At 37.2% G+C, this 26360-nt stretch overlaps 1 protein-coding gene across 10 annotated transcripts in view; it reads left to right on the forward strand.

The window, feature by feature from the left end:
• The window catches only part of CPEB3 (cytoplasmic polyadenylation element binding protein 3), a 213353-nt gene that overhangs the window by 51094 nt on the left and 135899 nt on the right, over positions 1 to 26360 (forward strand). For 8 of the 10 annotated variants that reach the window (XM_082423686.1, XM_082423687.1, XM_082423690.1 and 5 more), the window contains 2 exons: positions 18020 to 18179; positions 26151 to 26207. In XM_082423686.1, coding sequence (XP_082279812.1) covers positions 18020 to 18179; positions 26151 to 26207 — 217 coding nt within the window. The remainder of the gene's footprint in view (positions 1 to 18019; positions 18180 to 26150; positions 26208 to 26360) is intronic. The other 2 variants (XM_082423688.1, XM_082423689.1) reach the window with 1 other exon arrangement.

Raw genomic sequence — 26360 nt, forward strand, 5'->3', positions numbered from 1 at the left:
AGGATGCTTTGTATTTCTGCGGTGTCCATTGTAACTTCTCCTTTTTCATTTCTAATTTTATTGATTTGAGTCCTCTCCCTCTTTTTCTCGATGAGTCTGGCTAAAGGTTTATCAATTTTGTTTACCTTCTTAAAGAACCAGCTTTTAGTTTTATTGATCTTTGCTATTGTTTTCTTTGTTTCTATCTCATTTATTTCTGCTCTGATCTTTATGATTTTTTTCCTTCTACTAACTTTGGGTTTTGTTGTTCTTCTTTCTCTAGTTCCTTTAGGTGTAAGGTTAGGTTTTTTATTTGAGATTTTTCTTGTTTCTTGAGTAGGCTTGTATTGCTATAAACTTCCGTCTTAGAACTGCTTTTGCTGCATCCCATAGGTTTTGGATTGTCGTGTTTTCGTTGTAAATTGTCTCTAGGTATTTTTTGATTTCCTCTTTGATTTCTTCAGGGATCTCTTGGTTATTTAGTAACATATTGTTTAGCCTCCATGTGTTTGTGTTTTTTACATTTTTTCCCCTGTAATTGATTTCTAATCTCATAGCGTTGTGGTTGGAAAAGATGCTTGATAAGATTTCAATTTTCTTAAATTTACTGAGGCTTGGTTTGTGACCCAAGATGTGATCTATCCTGGAGAATGATCCGTGTGCACTTGAGAAGAAAGTGTAATCTGCTGTTTTTGGATGGAATGTCCTGTAAGTATCAATTCAGTCCATCTGGTCTATTGTGTCATTTAAAGCTTGTGTTTCCTTATTAATTTTGTCTGGATGATCTGTCCATTGGTGTAAGTGAGGTGTTAAAGTCCCCCACGATTACTGTACTGTCGATTTCCTCTTTTGTAGCTGTTAGCAGTTACCGTGTATTGAGGTGCTCCTGTGTTGGGTGCATATATATTTATAATTGTTATATCTTCTTGGATTAATCCTTTGATCATTATGTAGTGTCCTTCCTTGTCTCTTGTAACATTCTTTATTTTAAAGTCTATTTTATCTGATATGAGTATTGCTACTCCAGCTTTCTTTTGATTTCCATTTGCATGGAATATCTTTTTCCATCCCCTCAGTTTCAGTCTGTATGTGTCCCCAGGTCTGAAGTGGGTCTCTTGTAGACAGCATATATATGGGTTTTGTTTTTGTATCCATTCAGGGAGCCTGTGTCTTTTGGTTGGAGCATTTAATCCATTCACATTTAAGGTAATTATCGGTATGTATGTTCCTGTTACCATTTTCTTAATTGTTATGGGTTTGTTTTTTTAGGTCCTTCTCTTATGTTTCCCACTTAGAGCGGTTCCTTTAGCATTTGTTGTAGAGCTGGCTTGGTGGTGCTGAATTCCCTTAGCTTTTGCTTGTCTGTAAAGCTTTTGATTTCTCTGATGAATCTGCATGAGATCTTTGCTGGGTAGAGTAATCTTGGTTGTAGGCTCTTCCCTTTCATCACTTTAACTATATTGAGCCAGTCCCTTCTGGCTTGTAGAGTTTCTGCTGAGAAATCAGCTGTTAACCTTATGGGAGTTCCCTTGTATGTTATTTGTCATTTTTCCCTTGTTGCTTTCAATAATTTTTCTGTCTTTAATTTTTGTCAATTTGATTACTGTGTGTCTTGGCGTGTTTCTCCTTGGGTTTATCCTGCCTGGTCTCTGTGCTTCCTGGACTTGGGTGGCTATTTCCTTTCCTATGTTAGGGAAGTTTTTGACTGTAATCTCTTCAAATATTTTCTTGAATCCTTTCTCTCTCTCTTCTCCTTCTGGGACCCCTGTAATGCGAATGTTGTTGTGTTTAATGTTGTCCCAGAGCTCTCTTAGGCTGTCTTCACTTCTTTTCATTCTTTTTTCTTCATTCTGTTCCACAGCAGTGAATTCCACCATTCTGTCTTCCAGGTCACTTATCTGTTCTTCTGCCTCAGTTATTCTGCTATTGATTCCTTCTAGTGTATTTTTCATTTCAGTTATTGTATTGTTCATCTCTGTTTGTTTGTTCTTTAATTCTTCTAGGTGTTTGTTCTTTAATTCTTCTAGGTCTTTGTTAAACATTTCTTGCATCTTCTCGATCTTTGCCTCCATTATTTTTCTGAGGTCCTGGATCATCTTCACTATCATTATGCTGAATTCTTTTTCTGGAAGGTTTCCTATCTCCACTTCTTTTAGTTGTTTTTCTGGGGTTTTATCTTGTTCCTTCATCTGGCACAAAGTCCTCTGCCTTTTCATTTTGTATGTCTTTCTGTGAATGTGGTTTTCCTTCCACAGGCTACAGAATTGTAGTTCTTCTTGCTTCTGCTGTCTGCCCTCTCTTATGTTTTTTTTGTTTTTAATTTATTTATTTATTTATTTTTGGCTGTGTTGGGTCTTCATTGCTGCATGCAGGCTTTATCTAATTGTGGCGAGCAGGCGCTACTCTTTTTTGTGATGTGCGGGCTTCTCATTGTGGTGGCTTCTCTTGCTGTGGAGCACGGGCTCTAGGTGCGCGGGCTTCAGTAGTTGTGGCACGCTGGCTTAGTAGTTGTGGTTTGCAGGCTCTAGAGTGCAGGCTCAGTAGTTGTGGCGCACGGGCTTAGTTGCTCCGTGGCATGTGGGATCTTCCTGGACCGGGGCTTGAACCCGTGTCCCCTGCATTGGCAGGCGGATTCTTAATCACTGTGCCACCAGGGAAGTCCCCCCTCTCTTATGTTTACATTTTGAATGAAATTGTTTTTATAAAGGGTAGGTGAGTTGTCAACAAAATCACAAAATTATTCAAATGAAAAGTATTTTTAAAAGCACCGTATATCTCTTGAAGTTTTGTTCATACCTACAGTTTTTCCAAGTGATTACAGATTGTTCAGTAGTTTAGGTATTACTCCTTAAAGTGTATGTGTGTGAGGGGAGGGGTGTGTGTGGGTACATATATATAATATTTTCCCTTCTTTCTTTTGTTCTCCAGCAGCTTTCCTGTCTTCTATTATTTCAAAATAATTGCTGTAGATTTTTCTTGTGCATTCAGTTCCACTTGAATGCAATTTATTTGCCACTTGCCTCTTTCATAATTCCGTAGTTTGCAACTTGTAAATCATGCCTTACTTTTACTTCATGAAAAAGAAATTGAGGTTCATTCAGAACTTCCATACTGTGGTATATGAGCACCTTCACGTCCTTGCGTGATGACAGGGACGAATGGTATTCATTTGTTTATTTTATTTATTTCACACTTACTTGGTGCTACATTATGCTGCATAACCTACTAAGTGCTTTGCAAATATCTTCATAGCATCCATGTAAGGTGGGTATTAGTGTTATCACCATTTTTCCTATGAGGAAACTGATTCACAGGGAGGTTAAGTAGCTTGTCCATTTCTATTGAAATGTGAGTGCTTATCAATGTGCTGTGATTTATGAATTTTTACTTCTGTCCAACTTCAGAGCAGCAGTGTTATTCTGGCTGCCACTGGTCATCCCAGTGAAAAGACTTTTTTTTTTTTTTTGGCTGCACTGCATGGCTTGCGGGATCTTAATTCCCTGACCAGGGATTGCACCTGGGCCTTGGCAGTGAAAGCACTGAGTCCTAACTACTGGATTGCCAGGGAGTTCCCAAGACTGATTATCTTGTGTATACCATTGTAAGAATAGTGAGTTCTATCTGCTTTTTCCTTTTTATTTCTTCTTGGCTTTTGTCTCCTTTTTCCTTTCTCAAATTGTGCCTTGAAATCCCTCTTTTGAGTCTTTGCTTTTGGAATATTGTATATACCCCATAGTCTCATTGAATGAGGATAGTCAGAACATAGCCAGTCCACTTGCTTGTTCTTTTTTCTGTCTCCAGAAGCCGTGACATATTCTAGTGACAGTAAAGGTTTATGGAAAGAGTAATATATATGTTCTCATACATAAACATGTATTTATGGTTATATATTTATGTCCATATGTAAATTTTTTTACATTGATACCTCACTTTTTATGAAGTAAAATTCCCACAAGATTTTGGGAATAAAATTAATTTTTGTAAGTTGGGTCAGTTTAAGAACCTCCAAATAGCTATACCTTAAAAGGAGGTCCTACTTTAATTATTTTTCAAAAGCAAATTAAGTGAAATTTTTTCACTTAAGTAAACAGTTTCCTCAAAATAGTGTTTGAAACACAAATTGAAGTAAAATGTTAGGGTTTTTCCAGCCCTCTATTAGATGTAGGAGAGAGATTTAAAATTACAGGCAGAAAAAAAAACCACTTTAGAATTATTCATGTTTTTGCTTTCCCCTTGTTCCTATAGGGTTCAGCTTAATGAATAAGAAACAATAATATCTCAATAAGTAGTTACCATACAACTCTTTTTCACACACACACACCACACCAGGAATGGTAGAAAAATAATGGTTAGATAATAACAGAAATGAGAATTATTAACTAGGAATGATTATCCACCTCCATGCAGAAGAGCACAATGGTTTTAAGGCCCAGAATTGCCTGGGTTTGACTCCTGTCTCAGATACTTTCTGTTTGTTATCTTTTTGCCTCAGTTTTTTCCTAAAATGAGATAATAATAGTATTTACCACCACAGACTCTTATGAGGAAGAAATGAGATGAAACATGTAAAGTGTTTAAAACTGTACTGGGCACATAGCCAGTATCAATCAGTTCTGCTATTATTTAATTACAGGAGTTTTTTAGCCCTGTTGCTGGTTTAATAAGAAGAGAAAGGTTCTGGGGATATGTTAAAGTGGAATAAGGCATGCTAAGTAAGGCTCAAAAGAACACCCTAGGGCTTCCCTGGTGGCGCAGTGGTTAAGAATCCGCCTGCCAATGCAGGGGACACGGGTTCAAGCCCTGGTCCGGGGCGATCCCACATGCCGCGGAGCAACTAAGCCCGTGCGCCACAACTACTGAGCCTGCTCTCTAGAGCCTGTGTGCCACAACTACTGAAGCCCGCGTGCCTAGAGCCCGTGCTCTGCAACAAGAGAAGCCACCACAATGAGAAGCCCACGCACCACAACGAAGAGTAGCCCCCGCTCGACGCAACTAAAGGAAGCCTGTGTGCAGCAACGAAGACCCAACGCAGCCCAAACAAAACAAAACAAAACACCGTAATGAGGTTCAGATGAGCAAAGGTGTATGAAAATGCTTTTGGAGATGTAAAGTACTCTATAAATAAAAGGTAATAAGAGGAAATCAGATTATTTGTTGCCTTAGTATGCTGGAGAATGAATATTTGCAGATCTAACTTAACAGATAATGGTAATATTCCCCTCCAGATCCCCAAATTTGACTACCAGGGAAAAGATTTAAGGCCACACCAAAAAAGTCTTTAAAATAAAGTTGGACTCTTTTGTGGTAGAATATTATTCTGAAATTCGGCACATTCACACACAAATTAACCTGATACTGTCCTGAAGAAATGGTTTCCTAAGCTACATCCTTAATGTTAATAGTATTTACAAACAAATCTTATCTATTTATAGCCTATAGCATATATTTCCTTTGAAGAATCTCTTCTAGGGTCCTTCCAAATTTCTTGAGGAAGTTGGACCCAGGTGTTTGTGCAAGTCTCTGTGCCTCTGGCCTTCCTTTTCTGGAAGCATATTTGATCTCTCTGTCATTTGTGCTCCCATAATTCCAAGCGCATAGCTCTGTCACTGCCTTTACTTCATTATATAGTAATTATCTGTAAACTAGACAGCTGGCTTACGGACAGACTATGTATGCCTCACTTAACCTTTTAATCTTTAATGCTTGGCATATTAAAGTTTTCAATAAATATATGTGGAATAAATGAAGAAAGAGTAAAACAGCCCTCAGCACACTTGGCAAAATCTTGTTAGCACTAACATTTGAAAGTGATAAAGAAAGCTGTTCTTCTAAGAAATATTCTGTGATGTAGATATTTTGGAAATTCTGCTTGAACTTCCCTTAATCTAACTTATTGCATTTTACTGTATGATCTCTAAAGTACCTTAAAGTAGCGTGACTAGAATGATACAGGCTTCATTTTGAGCTAAATTTTTTTAACCTTCCAAATACCAAATATTTTAATAAATGTAGATGCTTTGCATTTTAGGTACTTTAATGTGTTCACCTTGAATGTGGTAACATTTAAATGGAAGATTAGGCTAAGGGTTTATAGATGTTCTTTTCTTCCTGGAATTCTTACATAACAAATGATTTGTGTGTGGTTAGCCTTCTTCAAGGATTACCTGATTTGTATTAAGAACTGAATTTAAGATTTAGTTTCCTCATCTGTAAAATAGAGATTATAATATCTATCTCATGGGACAGTTGTAAAGGTTAAATAAAATAATGCACGTAAAGTACTCAGCACAGAGTCTGGCATATATTAATTATCTGTTATATGGTAGCTATGACCGAATAAATTCTACAAGGCTTATTATGAAAAACAGTATACCCATCCGTTTCCCGCTCTCCAGAGGCAGATTGGCAGCTATTTTTATAAACCAACATTATCTTGTGTCAGAGACAGTTGGGCATAAAGGGGGAGTAAGCCTGTTCAAATTCAGAAAGAATAAAGCTTTAAAAATGGTTAAGACAGGGCTTTTGACCATACTATCCTATTATATTTGTTTGGTTACTCAGTCTGTTTTTATTATTGGTCTCATCTGGAATCGGATGAGATTGTACAATAAACTTGAGAAGCAGGGTTTGTTTTTTTTTCCCTCCAGTATTTTGTATTAGAATTCTTTAAATGCATACTGAAGTAGAGAAAAAACAGCAAAACATAACAACATAACATGACATAGATATGGTCTTAGCAATAACTTTTTTGAGATTGCTTTATATAATGTAGGGAATTCAACAGTTATTTTGTTTTTTAATATAGTGACGATAATAGAAAAAATTAACATAGCTTAATATAATAATTTATTAATATAGCTTAATAATATAATTTATTGTTACCTTATGCATGGTAGCTTTAAATGTTCTGGTTCTGTGTAAATATTTTATTTGTTGATGATTTTTTTTATTGTGGTAAAATATACAAAGCAGGGTTTTTTGTGGTTTGTGTTTTGTTTTCCCTTCTTCCATTAGAAGAGAGGGGTTTGGAAACTGAGAAAAAAATCATACTTCTCTTCCTCTGGTTCCAGTCCATCAACGTGGAGTGAATTTTTTTGGTACTCACCACGTTCCTTGCTTAAAAAATAAACACACAGCACATTGGTGACCTCTCCAGTGGTGGCCAGGGAGTGACAGTGAAAAGCTATATTCCATAACTCTTAATCTGTGTGTATGCTGAGCACGGCATCATCTGTTGGTTTCTGAAGTGGGAAGAACCCTCAACAGGTGCTAGCCCAAACTGGCAGAGTTGTTACTTTATTGCTTTCATTGCCATAGGACTATTTGCATAAAAGCAGCTGTGTTTTGCTGATCAGTTTTTAAATACAGGGATCAAAGGATAACAGGGGGCTACAGCAGAAGCGTTCACATTGCAGCCCGTCACATTCTGGTGAATCTGCGAATTCTGCTGTGTTGCCTCACCTAACCATTGAAGCCAAACAACAGTTGAAATGAATAGCAGCAGGGCATACTTTGGTGTTTATGGATATAGGGTATCTTTTGAAGTCTAGTAGTGCCTTTAGGTAGATGCTGGAGCATATCATTCTTTTTTTTTTTTAAGCTTTTTCTGTATTTTAAGTTTTAATTTTATTTTTGGCTGCGTCGGGTCTTAGTTGCGGGATCTTCGTTGCAGCACGTGGGATCTTTCATTGTGGCGCATGGACTTCTCTCTTGTTGTGGTGCGTGGGCTCCAGAGCGTGTGGGCTCTGTAGTTTGTGGCATGCGGGCTCAGTAGTTGTGGTGCACGGGGCTTAGTTGTCCCGCAGCATGTGGGATCTTAGTTTCCTGACCAGGGATCAAACCCGCATCCCCTGCATTGGAAGGTGGATTTTTTTTTTTTTTTTTAATAAATTAATTAATTTATTTATTTTTGGCTGTGTTGGGTCTTAGTTTCTGTGCGAGGGCTTTCTCTAGTTGCGGCAATCAGGGGCCACTCTTCATCGCGATGTGCGGGCCTCTCACTATCATGGCTTCTCTTGTTGTGGAGCACAGGCTCCAGACGTGCAGGCTCAGTAGTTGTGGCTCACGGGCCTAGTTGCTCCGTGGCATGTGGGATCTTCCCAGACCAGGGCTCGAACCCGTGTCCCCTGCATTAGCAGGCAGATTCTCAACCACTGCGCCACCAGGGAAGCCCGGAAGGTGGATTCTTAACCACTGGACCACCAGGGAAATCCCTGGAGCATGTCATTCTTAAAAGGTTATAAATGGGATGATCTGGGTCTCTGAAGGACAGAGTACATCACTATAAGACAGGAATCTCTGGGATTAAGAAAAACTCATCAGAAACAATAGATGACATGAAAAGATGCTGTTTGTGGTTAATATAGCTAATAACTGCTTGTAGGTCTCTGGAGGAATATTACAGACATCCTTAGAAATATAAATGATACATATTGTGACGATGGATGGCATTAGTTATTTGCCAGTTATTTACTGGCCGAACGGTTGCCTTTTGAACTTTACTACTATGTGGTTTAGGTTTAATTACCTGGATCCTTCAGTGGCTCCTGAATGGAACAACTGGAGTCAAGACTTTGCCTTCCTTCAATTATAGCTCAAGAAAGTTATTAAGTCTCATGTCCTGTAACTAAAGTAGATGATTTGTAGGTAGAATCATAGTTCCTATTAAAACCTTAGGAAAGCTTTTTTCTTTCTTTAAATAATAGCTTTATTGAGATATAATGCACATACCATGAAATTCATTCACCCTTTTAAAGTATACAATGCGGTGGCTTTTAGTATATTTACAAAGTGTGTGTCAGTCATTACTATCTAATTTTAGAACATTTTCCTCATCCCCAAAAGAAACCTGTACCCATTAGGTTTCACTCCCCATTTCCCTCCTGCTTTCCTAGCCCTAGGCTATGACCAATCTACTTTCTGTCTCTGGATAATTTGCCTATTTTGGACATCTCATATAATTGGAATTATACAACATGTGATTCTTTGTGACTGGCTTCTTTCACTTATCATAGTATTTTTAAGGTTCATCCATGTTATAGCATATCAGTAGCTCATTTTTTTTATTGCTAAATAATATTCAATCATATGGATGTACCACAGTTTGTTTTATCTGGTTACCAGTTGATGGGCATTTGCGTAGTTTCCAGTTTTTGGAAAATACGAATAAAGTTGTTTTATGAAGTTTTTATAAACATTTGTGCAAAGATTTTTGTATGGACATGTGTTTTTATTTACCTTAGGTAAGTTCTTAGGAGTGAGGTTGCTAGGTTGTATTGTCAAGTGTATGTTTAACTTTATAATTAAATCCCAAATTGTTTTTCCAAAGTGGCAGTACCATTTTACATTCCCACCACCAATTTATGAGAGTTCTGGTTGTTCCACATCCTAGTCAGCATTTGGAATTGTCAGGGTTTTTTGTTTGGGATTTTAGCCATTCTAATAGGTGCGCAGTTCTTTGTTAGTTTTAAATGAAAATCTTACAGTATGAAACCATCAGGACGATGATTTTAAATGCAAAGGAAGCATTTACTGAATGCCTGTTATATGCCAGGCCCTCTACTGGGTGATGGAAATATGGAGAAATAAGATATATCTCTGCTCCCATGGAAGTTACAGTTTATTGAGGATGTCAGGCATTATTGCTAACTATCTGGGGTTAAGATATTGGGGAGGGGATCACCAGTAGAGTCCAACTACACCTAGAAGTGGGCAGTTTTGTGGAAGGATTTTGACATTTATGATCAGTAAAAAGAAAACAATATGAGGAACCGTATGTACCTTTGCATGATGTTCTAAGATAGGTTTTGGTCGTGAAGGTCAAGCTCTTCCTACGTTATCATGTCTAATAATCAGGACCTAATAAGCTACTTGGGATAATATTCTGATGCCTAACAGTTTGGGGGCAACACCAGCTGGTCACATATGCACAATAACCAGGGAAAGGGGAACTTAAATTTTTTGTAGTCCTTGGAACCTGCTCTTTTGACCCCTGTAGTTACTGTTTTCCTTTTCTGAGTCCATCCTGGGTCTGGCTTTCTGCCTTTTACCTCACACACTGCTAAACTGTATAATCACTCCTCTTAAAAGTGCATATGGGGGGCTTCCCTGGTGACGCAGTGGTTAAGAATCCGCCTGCCAATGCAGGGGACACGGGTTCAAGCCCTGGTCCAGGAAGATCCCACATGCCATGGAGCAACTAAGCCCGTGTGCCACAACTACTAAGCCTACACTCTAGAGCCTGTGAGCCACTACTGAGCCCACGTGCCACAACTACTGAAGCCCATGTGCCTAGAGCCCGTGCTCTGCAACAAAAGAAGCCACTGCAATGAGAAGCCCGCACACTGCAATGAAGAGTAACCCCTGCTTGCCCCAACTAGAGAAAGCCCATGCACAGCAACAAAGACCCACTGCAGCCAAAAATAAATAAAATAAATAAATTTATATAAGTAAATAAATAAAAGTGCATATGGGGGCTTCCCTGGTGTCCAGTGGTAAAGAATCCGCCTTCCAGTGCAGGGGACGCAGGTTCGATGCTTGGTCAGGTAACTAAGATCCCACATGCTGCGGGGCAACTAAGCCCACGCGCCTCAACTAGAGAAACCACGTGCCGCAACTACAGAGCTCAGGCGCTCTGGAACCCGCGTGCCACAACTATAGAGCCCACACACCCTGGAGCCTGCGTGCCACAATAAATAAATAAATAATAAATGTTAAAAAAAAAAAAAGTTCATGTGTACTTAGCTCTGAACTGTTTACCACGGTCAGAAGTGGTAGCAATAGGCATTTGTACTTTTTGTCCAGTTGACCCCTTCAGCATTCACCCAGCTAGATCTGGCCTCAGTATGAAGGTCATTTCAGGTGAATAAGATTCCAAGAGCCATGTTTCCCTGTGTTTGATAAACTGGGCCTCTTATCGGACCTGTGTGGCAAACAATTGAGAAGAGCTGTGAAGGAAGATTGGAGGTGGCATGAAGCGGGAAGAGACTATGTGAAATTGCTGGGTCGTGCCTCAAGTTGTCATGCTCATCTAATTTTTGAGCATCAGAGCAGGTCAAACTATTTTTTGCTTTCTTAAAAACTTCTCAAGAACCTTAGCTTCATTTGCTGTTATACAGCAAGGAAAAATATGATCTGATAAAAAGTTTAAAGTGATTGGAAGTCATTCTCATGAAGAAAAAGATGAGAGTCATGATTTCTTTGTGTACGGCTATATCCTCTAAATTCTTGAGAATTTCTTTCATGGAAGACTGGGTTTAACAATAATGTTAAAAAATATTAAAATTCATAGCAGGTGCTGATCAATTTTTTTTTTTTTTTTCTGAAGACAGAAAAGCAAGAGAGAGTTCAACTTTGTAAGGACTTTAGGTTGGCTATAAGGAGCATTTGCTTGCTATTGAGGGACTGAAGGAGAGTCTACAATCACGTTTTCCAGAGAGCTACAAATATGATAGTCTCATTTGGGATGGTTAAAATTTACCATTGACTGAAGGACTTGGTACCCACTGAAGATGGGATGAAAATCTGCATTTGAAAAGTTTTTTTTTTCTCTTCCCCATAGGTTAGCGACATTGATTTTCTTTTATTTGGGAAAGGTTTTAATCTTCGGGCAAATGTTTGTCAAGCTGCTCGGTACTATAGTAAAGTTCAGTTTGATACAGGAACCTCATGCTTTTGATAGGTCCTGACAAATAACAGCAGTAATTGGTTTAGAGCTATAAATTCCTAGACTTCTACTTTGTGATACATAGAAATTTTATATTACTAGTCATCTAACTGTTTCCTGCCCTTATATAGTATTTGTTATTAAACGTTTTGTCTGTTCTTTCTGGTACTCTTAAGCATATTCTGAGCTTGAACTCACTACATGTTGATCTTTTGGATATATTGCCTCTTTGATTTTTACTCAGGGCTGGCAGGTTCTATAGATCCTTATGTTTCATTAGTAGTGGTGTCCTTCATAGAAACCAGGGATCAGGAAACGATTGTGCCAAAATAGACCAAGCATGGAAGAGATGCAATTAAAGGAGCAGAACAGAAATTTTGAGGAAATCGGGGGATAGGAAAGAAATCTCAAAATCAGAAATTACTTTATAGAATATACACTGAGATGATTACTTTGTTCTTTTAACATACTCACTATGCATTTACCCTGTAGGAGGCATGTGTGTATAGTTGGGTGGGGGAGAGGCAAGAACATATATTAAAAGGGACCTTACCTCAGAAGCACAATTTTGGTCAAAGAAAGCAAGTTGCAGAACAGTATGCATATTTTTACATTTAGGAAAAAACATAAAACAATATATATTTTCTATGTATATGTGTGTCTGTGTCCATAAATATATATATATATATATATGTATGTGTGTGTGTGTGTGTGTGTATATATATATATATATATATATATATTTTTTTTTTTTTTTTTTTTAAACATCTGAAAGAATATGTGCCAAATGTATATAGTGGTCTGAAGAGAGTGCAAGAAGGCAGGAGGATTGGAGACTTTTGCTTTTTCTGTAATATTCTTTGTGTGTGTGTGTGTTTGAGAAGAATACGTTCATATTTTAATTTATGTAATTAAATATCCATTTAAAAATAGATAAAGAATATTCATTACCCTTAAACAGTGTTTATAGTGTAGGTGGGGAATTGAGATAGTTTCAAGTAATGTAAACTAGTTAGAAAATAAAAGCAGTAGGGTAGAAATTCAGGAATGACTAGTTTTGTGGGTTAATTCTTTTTTATGGGTTGAATACACTTAACTTTGAAATGTTTTATCCGTATGTACATATATTGGAGCCATATGATAAATAGAAAAACCTTCCTTCAGGAATTCCTCCTCTTTTTTTTCTGTATCATTTCACAACCCCATTTATCCTTTGCTAACCCTTTCAAACATCTGTCCTCCTTTTGAGTTTTGATCTTGTCTGTGCCCCTTTGTTCCCAGCCAAGCCCCCATTGTTCATGGGACACACGGCAACTGATCAGTGTAGAGCATTGGAGCATTACTGGTGTGGACTTGAAAGTCACAGACCTGGGTTCACATCCTGATTTCTGACCGGCTTTGTGACTTTGAGCAGTTATATAACCATGATTAATTTTATCATTTGGTTCCAGAGCTGCTTTTTTTTTTTTCAGATGTTCTTGGCTCCTTGCAGTTTTGACCTTATATCTCTAGGAGAGGAAATGTCTGGGGATAAGCCAGAAAGGGTAGAAGAGGGTCCTGGATTTCTCTCCCAAGAAAAAGGCAGGTGAGGGCTGGTAGAGGCAGGCCTGGGGCTGTCCTGGAGGGTAGATCAAGCAACTACTTGAATTTAACTGGTTGTCAGTAGAACAAGGGTCATTGACCAAGGGCAAGTGAGGGTTAGGTTGCCTGTGTGGAAGGGTGGGATCAAAGAGTCCTGTCTCTGATTGTGTCAGTATGAGGCTGAAGTGGGTGTTTGTGAAAAGCATTTAAGGTGAAGGGAGTAGGAGGAAGTCAAGGAAGCAGTACACGGGGAGTCCTTAAGAGCACAGTCTGGATTTAGCTGAGTCCTGGCTCTGCCTCTTACTAGCCTTGTAACCTTGAGCCAGTTACTTATCTCTTCAAGATTTTATTGCTTGATTTATAAAACGGGGATAAAAGTTACCTACCTCATAGAGTTGTGAGGGAATACATTTAGCATTCTTAGAACAGCGCCAGGCACATATTAAGTACTTGATAAATTTATAAATATTAAGTCAAGCTAGGGGAAGAAGGAAAGCAGGCCTAATGAACTGTATAGTGGGGGTGGCTGCCTTTGTGTACATCTGACTGATGACATCCGTCCTTCGTTATCTCCAGAGAAGAGTCAATAATAGGAAGCATTATTTATACATGTTTTAATACTTCCTGATGTGTTTGCTTGTTCAAAACACACTTAAAAAGATGTTTTCCTTATTTGTTATTCCCTATACCTGGAAACAAAACTTATGAAAAAGAAAGACCTTAAATGATTATTTGCCACTTGTAACCTTTGCTGTTAAATGATAAATTGCGGACTTGTTTTCTCTATGCATAATTTCTGTTGACTTTCACTGCAGATGTTTTAGTTTTTCTGTCTTTTTTGTTTTTTCTTGCCAGTTAATCAGTTATTTCAGCAACATTGACTACTTACAAAACTAAGAAGGATGAATCGTATGCAAATATAAATTGATGAAGCATAGATAGAATTAATTTTAGTGAGAAAATAAGTCTCTCAGTACTTATTGAAGTTTGTTCAGTTAAGAAGCCTGTGCAAATTCTATTGTGCATTTCACATGTTTCATCTGCTGAGCACTAGTGAACCCTGTTAGGTTAGCATCCATGAACCTCTGGGTTCTAAAATCTATGTTCCAGTAGTCTGAGGTGGCATCACAGAAGTCTCTTTGTGTTTTCCCTGATATTCCAGTAGCCACCACAGTACAGATCCCTTGTACGTTTGTCATATAGCGCTGAAAACAACCATAAAAAGAGAATTATTATCACCCCCATTTTATAAATGTAGATAATCAAGGCTTAGAAACTTGTTCAGAGTGACATGCCAGCAAGTGGCAGAGCCAGAATTTGAAAATTAGATGTCTGATTTCAAAGTTTGTGCTTTTAAAAACTAGGCCACCACCTGCTTCTCTCACCCACAATCAATTGGAAGACTGCAAAGCTGACCCTTGGCAAAGTGGCCGGGCTTGTTTATTTCCTGCTGCTATCTAGTCTCTCCCCTCACTTTACTGTCCCATTTTTATGATCAGATTCATGAATGTAAAGGCTTAACTTGAAGAATCATCCAGTGCAGTGGCTCTCGAATCTAGCCAGTCATAAGAATCACCAGGACATTAATTTCTTTTAAAATTACAATTAAGTTGGTTTTAGCCAGAGCCCAGGAACCTGCATTTTAACCATTCTACCTGTGATTTTAACAGTCTGACAGGTTTGGGAACCACTTCAATTACATGAATCCCCTCCAAATACCCCCTGCAATTTTCCTGACAGGTAGTCATCTAATATCTGTTAGTCTTCTGACAGGAACTCACTACCACCTTGCCAGGAAGTTTATTTCATTGATAATTAGATGCAATGCTATGCTTCTATAGGGCTTTCATTTACTGTCCTATATGGATTGGATTAACTTCTTTGGACAGATTTTTATACTCCTTAGATATTGGCTTGGAGGTCAGATCCACGTTTGAATCTTCTCTGAACCTTACCTTCCTTGTGTAAAAGGAGTATGTTATTTTCCACCTTGAAGGATAATATCAAGAATTAAATGAAAAAAATAAACTGTTCTGGCTGGAAAGATACTAAAATCAGCCAGATTTTTTAATAGTTTTATAAAAAACTCTAGTTTTTTTTATAGTTCCAAACAGCCTTTTTTTTTATAGTTCCTTCACCTCATCAGCCTTTTTGGAAATAGTCCCACGTCTGCAGGGTTCTAGTTAGAAGTGTGGATATGTATGATAGAAGGCACTTAGACACATTCTGGGATTGTCAGTGCCAGAAATAGGCTGTCATTCTGACTACTCATCAGCACACTTTTTTACCTCTGGCTTTTTCTTTGGACAAAGAATGTGATACTCATTCTTACGGGTACAAACTTGCATTTCTGGAAATTCAGCTTTACTCCGTAAGTAATTGGAGTTTCCACTGATAACTTGAACCCAAAGCAAAACAAATGATCAGCAGCAAGACCCTAAAGGCAAAAGGAAAGACCTTCTTCAGTTATATAGAGACCAAAATGGAGAACCAAAGAAAATATTCCATGTCTCCTTCTTACCCATCAGTAGAGATAGGTAACTGCTGAGTGTTAGTTAAAAAGGAAAAAAAATGGGGTGGAGGAAAAAAAATGGGTAGAAAGGAGTTGGGGGGCAGCAGTAAAGAAAGAAATGTTGAGCACTTGCTTTTTGTCAAACATAATGTGAGTAAAATGAATACTTAAGTAATTTCACCCTAATCCTCACAGGTAAGAAAGATCCCATTTTACCAATGAGAATACTGAAGACATCGAGAATGACTAAGACAAGCCTCACGCCTGGTCAAATGACAGGTCCAGATTCAAGACACCTAGGATTTTACAGAATGTGATTTTTAAAAAAATTTATTATACACACACAAATATATGTTCTTTAAGAAATAGATGTGACTTAGTTTTTATTGTATTGTATACATTCCTTTGTTAAAACACCTGTCATACCAGTTACTTAAAAGCAAGGACTAGGTTATAACATTCATCTCTGAATCACCAGGGCCCAGTCCTACACTTTTGCGTTAAAGGCTTGTAAAAATGGAATATCTCTCTGTGGCATTTGATAACATCTGTGCCCTCCACCCCTCCTCCTCATGTGTGAGTTAAAAAAAAAAAAAAAGTATACTATTGGAAGGGATGTTATAAATAATCTAGCTCAATCCTTTCATTTGTATAAAGGGAGGAATTTCAGGCACAGACTAGAGATCATGATGTACCCAAAAGCTCCTAATTGACTGTATTTCTAGCACTCTTGCGTTCTGGTTCTCAGTTCAGGGCTCTTCTTCGGACCTGCGTCCAAACTTACTGCATTCATTCATTCAGTAACCCTCTGGGTTCCTCCTCTATGCTCAGAGCTGAGGAAATGCCACCTTCCTTTCTGCCTCCCTGGATGGGTATACAGCCATGCTTTCCAGAAGCCAGAAGAAAACAGCCTCCCAAGATTTTAAGACTTAAACTAGAAAATGATCACTGTAGCTGAGATTTTTACCTGTTGTATCCCTTTTTGCTCATCAAGGCAGTCATTTTGTTATTCTGTTGCTCATAGGGGAGGATAAGTGGTCATTTGCAAAACTGGATAAACTTTTCAAGGCCCTGAAAATAATCTCTCATTGCTGTGGTTTGATTTGGTGTGGTTGTTGATGTTTATGACTGTATTGCTTTTCTTTAGCAAAAGCAAACTAAATCTGCTGTTCTATAGTATTAAGTTAGGCCATGAACTGCATTTCCTTTTAGGCTCAGACTACTAAAAATAATTTGTAGGTGATGGTCTCCCATGGGCTTGAGTGAAATGCAGTAGAACAATTTTCTTCTTCACTTAGTTTGTGTTAGCTCCCTGTTTTCAAAATGTTTTTGAATCTAACATCATGAAATCACACTACCTTGGGTTAAAGTTTTTTTTCATGTGAGTGCTTTTCAAAAGGTAGTTTTAGTACTTTGGACACATTTTAATTTTTATAAAGTGTATCTAATGTATGGAACTTATCAGTAATAATTATTAAAGATACCCAATGAAATTACATTGAAACTACAGTCACCTTTTGATTTTTCAGGGAAGTGATTCTGTTTGTAGACTGAGAGTTCTTAGTTATGGTCTTCCTCTAGGGAAAAAAAAAAGATCTCTATTCATTTAAATAGAATATTCAGTTGATAGTAGAGGGAGGGGGGTGAAGGGTGGAGGGCAAAACCAATTCACTTGACTCTTCCTTTTGAATTTACTTTTTTAGTTCATTTGAGAGAAAATTAGTCTGAAGTACTGGGACATATATATTAAAGAATTATTAGGGTAAAGGATACAATTTAATTAATTATGGAAACTCGTATTAAACTTAATGTTGCCAAGTCATTATTCTTTTTTTTTTTTTTTAATTTATTTAATTATTTATTTAGTTTTGGCTGTGTTGGGTCTTCGTTTCTGTGCGAGGGCTTTGTCTAGTTGTGGCAAGCGGGGGCCACTCTTCATCGCGGTGCGCGGGCCTCTCACTGTCGCGGCCTCTCTTGTTGCGGAGCACAGGCTCCAGACGCGCAGGCTCAGTAGTTGTGGCTCACGGGCCCAGTTGCTCCGCGGCATGTGGGATCTTCCCAGACCAGGGCTCGAACCCGTGTCCCGTGCATTGGCAGGCAGATTCTCAACCACTGTGCCACCAGGGAAGCCCCCAAGTCATTATTCTTAATGAAAAGAATGTGTTATTAAAACTACCTGGAATTTTGATTCATGTCATCAATCCGTGGCAAGAAGCAAATGATATGGTTATTAATTTTATGAAGTAATTTTATGTATTGTCTTGTTCTGTTTTTATTTTTAGGACCGGAGTAGGCCCTATGACACTTTTAACTTGCACTCGTTGGAGAACTCCTTAATGGATATGATAAGGACTGATCATGAGCCTCTGAAAGGTAAACACTACCCTCCCAGTGGCCCACCAATGAGTTTCGCTGATATAATGTGGAGGAATCATTTTGCAGGTTAGGAATATTCATATGTCCATTCCTTGCTTGGTGTTTTAAACAAAAATCAGCTTTTTAATAATTGTGGTTTTGTTTTTGTTTCTTTTTTGTTTGTTTGTTTTTGTTTGCTTCTGTAAAGCATTGTGGAATGTATTTAAAGTTGATTTTTTTTTAAACCTGGGTTCAGCTACCTACCATAATCAAGGTTGTTTGCTTTAATCATAATGTCTGGCAGAAGCATGTGTTGGGTAGCTGAGGTCGTGGTTTATAGCATGAGACCAGCAGCCAAGTTTTTTGGGCTTTGTGTATTTGAAATGTTTAGCTGAACCTGGATAATTCATTTAAGTCCAAGTATACTGCAAGGAAGTATGAGATTTAATCTCCAAAGACTACTTCAGAAAACTTTGTAGAAAAGGGTTTCATTTTATTAAAATACAATCACTTTCCTAGTGTAGGAAATATTGCTACACAGACTTAAGAGCAGACAGTGACCCTTTGCATTCTCTAAGGCTAAACACAAGGAAAATGTTTTGGGTTAAATATAAGGCAGAAAGTCCCAAGGTCAGCAATATTAGGACCTCCTATATTTAGAGCCCATGTAAATTCAGGATAGAGGCTGATGTTACATTCATGATTACAGATAGTTCTTATTATGCGGTATAGGACTTTTCCAGGGCCCTGTGATATTTTAAGATACTGAAATGGAAATTTTCTGTGGAAATAGCCACTGTACTTGGGTTTAGAGACTATCTGAAAACTGGAAGCGTTAGCCACAAGGTTGCCCGTCTTATATGAACCCTTATGTCCTCTAGAGTTGTGAGGAATTTGATCCCTTCTGGTTCTCTGCAAGCTCTTATATAGGGTATGACTGACTGTGAACCTGATAGTCATTTCCTCATGCCACACCAAAAATCTGTTTCATCATTTTCTTGTCATACTCATGATTTTCTGCTGCTTTCCTCAAGTTCCAGTGAAAAGAAAGTAGTTAACAGGCTATGAAGAAAATAAAAGATTTTGAGAAAAGCTATATTTTAAGGCCTTCAGAAGTAGGAAAAAAGGCCTCTCATTTAGTCATTGTTATATTTAGTCACTGTTACCACATCTTTCTTCAGTAAAGATTAGGTACATGGTAATTTCACTTAGAAGTGAGAATGGTGTTTAAAAAAAAAAAAACAATATTCACAGACTGTTTTGTGTTTTTAGTATCTTCTAAGGCTACATTTGTCTTCCTTCTCTACCTCGAACAGCTGTAAGCCCATCCTAATTATTCTAAAATATTCAGTCCTTGTTCTTTATGCATACCTGTTTTATCTTGGTCTGTATTCTTCTAGCAATAAAAGATTATGAAAGGATCTTAGGTTATAGTCTGTAAAATAATTTTCTAGAATTTTGTGAATATTGATTAAGCAGGAGCTGTTCTGCCCTGTTGAGAGTAGCACTGTCAAAGTGTAAGGAGGGTACCTCACTGTGGGATAATGTAAATACCTTATTCTACTTGTGATGGCCCCTTTTTTATTTTACGTCCAACTACCTCTGCATAAATTTCTCCACTACACTTGCAAATGTGAGGTTTCATCTATAAAAGCCTTCTGAATTGTACTTATAGATATAATATGTCCTAATAAGTTAGAAGGCACTTAACATGTACTTTTTTAGAGCCTCAGTATGGTTACAACCACCCACATTGATCTCCTATGAATGGACTACTTCCCATGGTCAATTATATCACCCTGTTATTGTCCCCTGGTTAGGGTGTTTGAACTTCAGGCTTCCCTTTTCCAGCTGGGAGACTTTTATGTTTGGTTTATGGCACCATGTGTTTGATCCTTATTACTTCTAAAAACATAATTATGGTGCTAGCGTTTTAAGGGAAAGATTTTCAGTAATATTTGATTTTAAAAAATGGAGCAAATTATAATAACTAAAAGATAATTTAAAAATAAAAGAAACATTGTCATGATGTATCTTTTAAAAAATTTTCCATATAATAAACATTATGTTTTTACCTTGTCTTTATAATTTATTGATAGACCTTAACTTTGGACTCTTAGGTTGTTTCCAGCTTTTTCTCCATTATAGGTAATGCTGCCATGGATGAGTTCTTGCATGTAGCTTTTTCTTAAGGAAAATTAATAGAGAGGGTTTCTGGCTCAAAAGATGTAAAGGTCTAGGTGAATTGAGCTTTAAGAGAAAGGTGGTAGGATAGGGGAACTACCTCATGGCTTCTGTATGAGTCTGTCCAGAAACACTTCCCCCTATCCATCCTGTTCTTCCTCCTAGCTTTAATATCCTCTTGTTTTACTTGAACATTATTTTGAGGGTCTTAAAATTCAAGTTAGAGAGTCATTGGTTTTTTGTGTGCTTATTTGTTTTGGTGTTTTTCTATGGATTTAGGTTTTCTTTAGAAAAAAATACATTTTTGCTCATTGTAAGAAATTCAAGTAGTACATAAAAAGACAAAAAGGAAAGTGAAAAAACCACCTGAGACTTACTACCTAGAGATAACAAAGATTATTATTTTTATTAATATTCTTCCAGACATTTTATATTCTCTGTATAGGAAATGAAATTTCAACTCAGCCTTTCTGACTTTCTTTGCAGTCATTCAAACCTGGGTTTGAATTCTGGTTCTGCCTTTAGTTGGCTATTGATCTAGATAAATTAGTTAGCCTCTTCAAAGCCTTAGTGTCTTCATCATTAAAATAAAGCACCTACTTCATAGAGCGGGTGTGAAGGTGAGATAAAGTCCCTGACACTAGAAACTGCTCAGAAGTTATCTGTGATTTTTTTACCAGCAGCGGTAGTGGTGTGCCTACTGCCTGGCCTGGGTAATAAAGTAAACCTTTATGTCCCTACAGTATTTACTTCCTTCCAGCTAGACTGCAGCTAAGTGTTGAAAGCTTTCGAATGCAAGTTGTCAAAATTGTGTATTTGCCATAGATATAAGTAGTGATTATTGAAGGATAAACATTCTGTCATTATCAAAAACCACCTAAAGGAGAAAGAAAAATAATTCTCCTAAGTTTTGTTGGCTTTACAAAATTTTATACCTGAATAGTGTAAAGAAAGTATAATAAAGTAGAATATCACATTCATGAAAAATAAAAGTACTTCATGATGTACTTAAAGTGAACATGGTGAAAATAAGTGCACAGTGATATTTCATCATATAAATGTATTCAGTAAGAAATCCCTTTATTCAACTGTTCTCTTGATTCAGGCAGAAAAAGGGTTAGTGGGAGAAATGACAGAATAGGAAGTTTAGGAAGTAATAAAACTTGTTTTAGTAAAGAGCTTTAACAGTTTTCCAATCATATTTCTACCTATACTAGGTCAGCCTTAAAGATGTTTGTAGGAAATTTTAAAATTTTAAAAATTAAAAAAACCCTCCTCCCCATGTTAAAAATGTCAAGTAATGTAGAGAAAAAGTCAAACTGAGCTTTCTTCACAGAACCCTGAGGAATGTCTTCTGCAATGCTGCTCAGATCACAGAACCCTTATTTAAACAAAAATTAATTTAAATAAAATAAAAACTAATTTTGGGGGGGCTTCTTTGATCTCAAACTACAGTTCTTGATTGTAGCAGAATAACATTTTAATAATTACCTGTTGTCTCTTACCATACCTTAGGTATGACTTCTCCTTTCGTTCATTTGAGAAAATGTCTCCAGGAAATGAGAAGGAGGGTTTTGAGAAGGGTGATGAACTAATGAAAACTATCCCTTATTTCTTTTCTAAGTACAGAAATCCTTGGGTCAGTAGAGGTATGAGTGAGGCCTGAGTGGGAAGAATTGTCCTCTGCCCTCTTTTCTAGTGGATGCAGGGAAAGCCAACTCTCCTCATGATTATGAGGATTAGGGGGATTTCTGGCATCGGGAGAGTTAGGATTAGGAAAGGGGAAAATGTTCCTCCCTGCACCCTCCTTACAGCTGTCCCCCGACTTGCTACCAATGATGAGGGTTCACCTAGCCACTGGGGAACCCCTCTGAAAACCCAGGGACGTAAGGTTTGATTATTCATACCCTCTCTTGGGATTATTATTCAAAGAGGACAAAGTGATGAGAGAGAAGAATAATAGGGAAAACCCAACACAGTGCATTGGGCAGGGTAGGTGACATTATGAAGCAAGGTCCCATTGCCTGGCTGGGGTAGTACAATATAGCACAGTCCTTGGCAAAAAACAGGAAGGAATCATCCTTCTCTCATCCTGTGTAGTGTCCCTGTTATAACAGAAGAGTAGGCTTGGCTGGGCACTTGGGGGTAGTGCCTGATGAAGCATTTTTGTATATTTGAATTTTCTCTTCCTTCACCATTCATGGAACTGAAATTTGAAAAATGAAAAGAGCAGGTGTCGGTTGAGAACTGATATCGAAGGGTTTGTTTTTCAAATGTATACTGAATCTGGGAAAAAATAGCAGCTATCCTCTGATAATAGTGCTTTAAAACATTTAAATTGACAGAAACTTGGAAGAAATAATGCCATCCCTTTGGTATTATAGAGGCATTTTTCTTTATTCATCATAATTTAAATTTAGTATTATAGAGCCTTTCAGAAAATTGGTCCCTTTTGTGGAAGGTTGAGGTCACCTTGTTTTAGAAAAAGTGCACCTTCATTACATTTAGTTTATTTAGAAAAATATACAGTCTCTTTACGTACTTGAATTATTACTCCGGTTCTAATTTTGTACTACCTCCCTTTGGCCCATATCCGTCTGCCTTGTATAAAAGTTTGCAGATTCCAGAAACTGTTAGGGCACAGGTTCGAAGTTAGCAAGAAGTCATTGTTCCTCTTCTACACAAAAGGGAAGACAACAGATAGAAGTTGAGTGATTTTGTTTTTATAGGTAATTCCCATTAATTTGCCCAGTGATCCTTTCAATATGGCACTATAATCACCTGAGAGTAAGAAAAAGATAAAGGGTTCTTTAATCCTGGGCACTACCTCTGGAAATTCTGATTTAATTGTTCTAGAGTACAGACTGAAATGAGGCAATGTAGGCACAAAGGAATTGATAACATACCAAAAATTATTCACAACTGGTATGCAAAGACAACAAGGATTTGACCTCAGGTCAAAGCTCACCTTTTTTGCTTCGTGGTTCTTTGGAACACATTTCGAATATTATAGTAACATACTTTCGTAATTTTTCCTTAAAAGGAATTTGAAACACCATTTTATTGTATTCTTACATATCACATTATTGTACCTTGTAGATACTTTTTCTGAGGGACTGTCTCTTCAACTTTATAGAGAAAATTAGTAGGAAATAGAATCTAGTAGAATATGCATTGTCTCATAACATTTTCTAGAACACAGCACTCACATTCTGTTATGTAAAGGTCTCCAAAGGACTTGACTTTTTAGAACATGTGGGGATGATTAGAGAAAGATAGTTGCTCCCTATCTCATAAGGAATTGCAGAAGTGAAGAGGTGACTTTCATAATTAGTTACGAATTAATAAAAATTCCAGTTTTTATTTTGGACATATAAAAGTATGGGTTTAGTTTGACTCTGAAACTTTGAATAACAGTAGAGGCAATTTTTTATAACTAACATCTTAAATATGAATATGAATTGAGCTTATGAGACTGTGATTTTTACAGTCTGAATAGCCATATGTAACCCTATTCTCCAACCTCCCCCTCCATCCTCTCCCACCCCCATTTATCAGGCCTTGTGCAGTGGGGAAAGTGGGACACGGTCTCAGATTTCCACAGCATCGTTTAACTCAGTAAAACTAAGTATGCCTTCCAGTTTTCGAAACCTTATATTTTACGCTATACTTAAAAGATAGCTAGCTGACAAGAACAATTTAAAAATAGCAGACCGTGGACAGGTGACAAAATGTCACGCTGGCAGCACCAGACTGCATTAACAAAAATCACCAGATGTCACACACTTGATTTCTATTTTCACAGCTGATTAAACAGCAGTATTTGTTGGACAAAAGGAAGAAAAAAGAAATGGCCTCATCTGAATTTGGAGTCAGTTTTTCTTTTGCTGTTGGTATTTTCTCTCTCCTTCAAAATCCCATAATAACTAAAACTTAAGGCATACCATATATTAAATTTTTAAAATATTATAAAATAAACCTAATTTTAGGAAAGAAACCTTTATACATATATACTCCCTAAACTGGCAGGCTATAAATCAAAATGTTAGCAGAGCTTGTCTTTGATTGGTGATCTTGTTTTCTTCATTTTTCTGTATTGTCTAATTTTTCTCCAATGAAAATATATTGTATTTTGTAATCTAAACATTAATTTTTGAAGAGGTAGAGAAAGTAGCTTAAAGAAGCCATAAGTGGTTTACTAAAAAGAATTTGGGAAAAAATTATATTACATTTAAGTAACTGGTTCTGATGGTTCTGACATTGAACTAGAGTTTCTTATAAAATCTTTGGTTGATGATCTTGATCTAGAGATCATTAAAGTCAAAGAGGCCAACAGAATTAGGAAGGATACCAGGAAAGGCAAAAAAATTTTCTGCTTTTCAGCAAGTAGTGATGCCTTCATCTACAAAACATTGCCTAAGGCTCTTGTTTTGCCACATCTTTAGAAAGACTGAATTGGAAGTTATCGGTGTAGGATAGAGGATGATAATTAGAAAACTACTGAGCTTCCTTTCAGTTTCATCTTTCCAGGTTGAAAAGTCCCAAGACCTGATGGAAAGAGTACAAAAAGGATCCAGCTTCTAGAGGACTACAGAGAGGGGCACCCCTTAACGTTAGGGAACACAAGTAGTTCCAGAAACATATAAAAACTATTATTTGATATAGTGGTTGTAAACTACATAATTCTTTACCATAAATGATTGTAGCACAGGAAATAAAAGAAGTTGAATGAGCTAAATTTGGGCTTGCTTGGATTTCTTGATAACCCGTATTATTCTGAGAACGTTTAGGGAACATCCCTGGTTTATAGGAACAACACCCATATCTGAATATTCCTAGGTCAAGGTTGAAAGACCCTCTCAACGTGCCATTTCCTTAAATTCTGCTCGGCAGTGATTGGGTTTTTTAGGCAGACTTTCCAGTGACTGGTTGTTTATTGTTTAGTTTGAATACCTCAGAATATGATAAGTAAATCACAAATAATTAATACATCTTCCTTTTTCCCAAGTAATTAATACATCTTCTGCTCTTAAACCTGGAGGCTATTAATTGAAACATCTTATTCAGACTTGTCATCTTATAGAACGGAGGCTGGCAGGCACCATCTGTAAAGGGCCAGAGAGTAAATACTTTAGGCCTGTGGGCCATATAGTTTCTGTTGCACATTATTCTTTGTTTTTTAATTTCTGTGTTTGTTTTTACAACTCTTTAAAAATGTAAAAATGATTGTTCGTTTGGAGGCAGACAAAACAAGCAGCCAGCCCCCTGTTACTATAAGGACAAAGGTCTGGACACAAGCATTATGCCCAAGGTCGTATAACTAATGAGTGGTAGGGGCAGCACAAGAACCCTAAATTTTTAGGCCGGTCATTGTCCCCCACTATATCTGTTATATAAATTTTACATCTTTCTTCTGGTCGCCATTCTGATCATTATGTTGCATTTTTGAGCCACCATGAAACTTTTATCTTTTAATTCCCTCTAAGCTTCAAGTTTATATACTTCTTTGAATTCATTATTTTGCTGCTTGAATTTGAAGGGCAGTATAAATTGTTTGAATAAAATGCTTAATCCAGGGAGTTGGCATGTTTAAATTGGAATGTGGGAAATGCGTTAAATTTTCCTATTATAATGGAAGCTTCTTTTTTGTTTTGTTTTATTTCTTTGTTGTTATTGAGACTTTAGCTTTGTTTTAAGATTTTTTCATGTGTATGTTTTATGACTTGATTTAAAACTGTTTTAACTGCTGTGGCCTTTGATAGCATTGTTATAGATTAATCTGTTTTAGTTTTTTGTAATGTTCATATTGTACAATGTATTTATGATTATATTAAGCATGCTTTGTGCTTAAAGTAAAATTACTTTATTTTTTAGGACGCATGGGAATAAATTTTCATCATCCAGGAACAGATAATATTATGGCACTTAACAGTAAGTCTTCATATGAAATATTCTGTAAAATTGGCAGTCGAGTCTACGGCATGTAGTTTCCACTTTCTCAGCTGTTCATTACATTTCAGCCGTCACTGAGTGCAGGGTAGGCCATTATTCTATAGCAGTGGTTTTCAAAGTGTGGACCCTGAA

The sequence above is a fragment of the Balaenoptera physalus genome, assembly GCF_965194825.1.
Source record: "Balaenoptera physalus genome assembly, chromosome: 14".
Classification (NCBI taxonomy): Eukaryota; Metazoa; Chordata; class Mammalia; order Artiodactyla; family Balaenopteridae; genus Balaenoptera; species Balaenoptera physalus.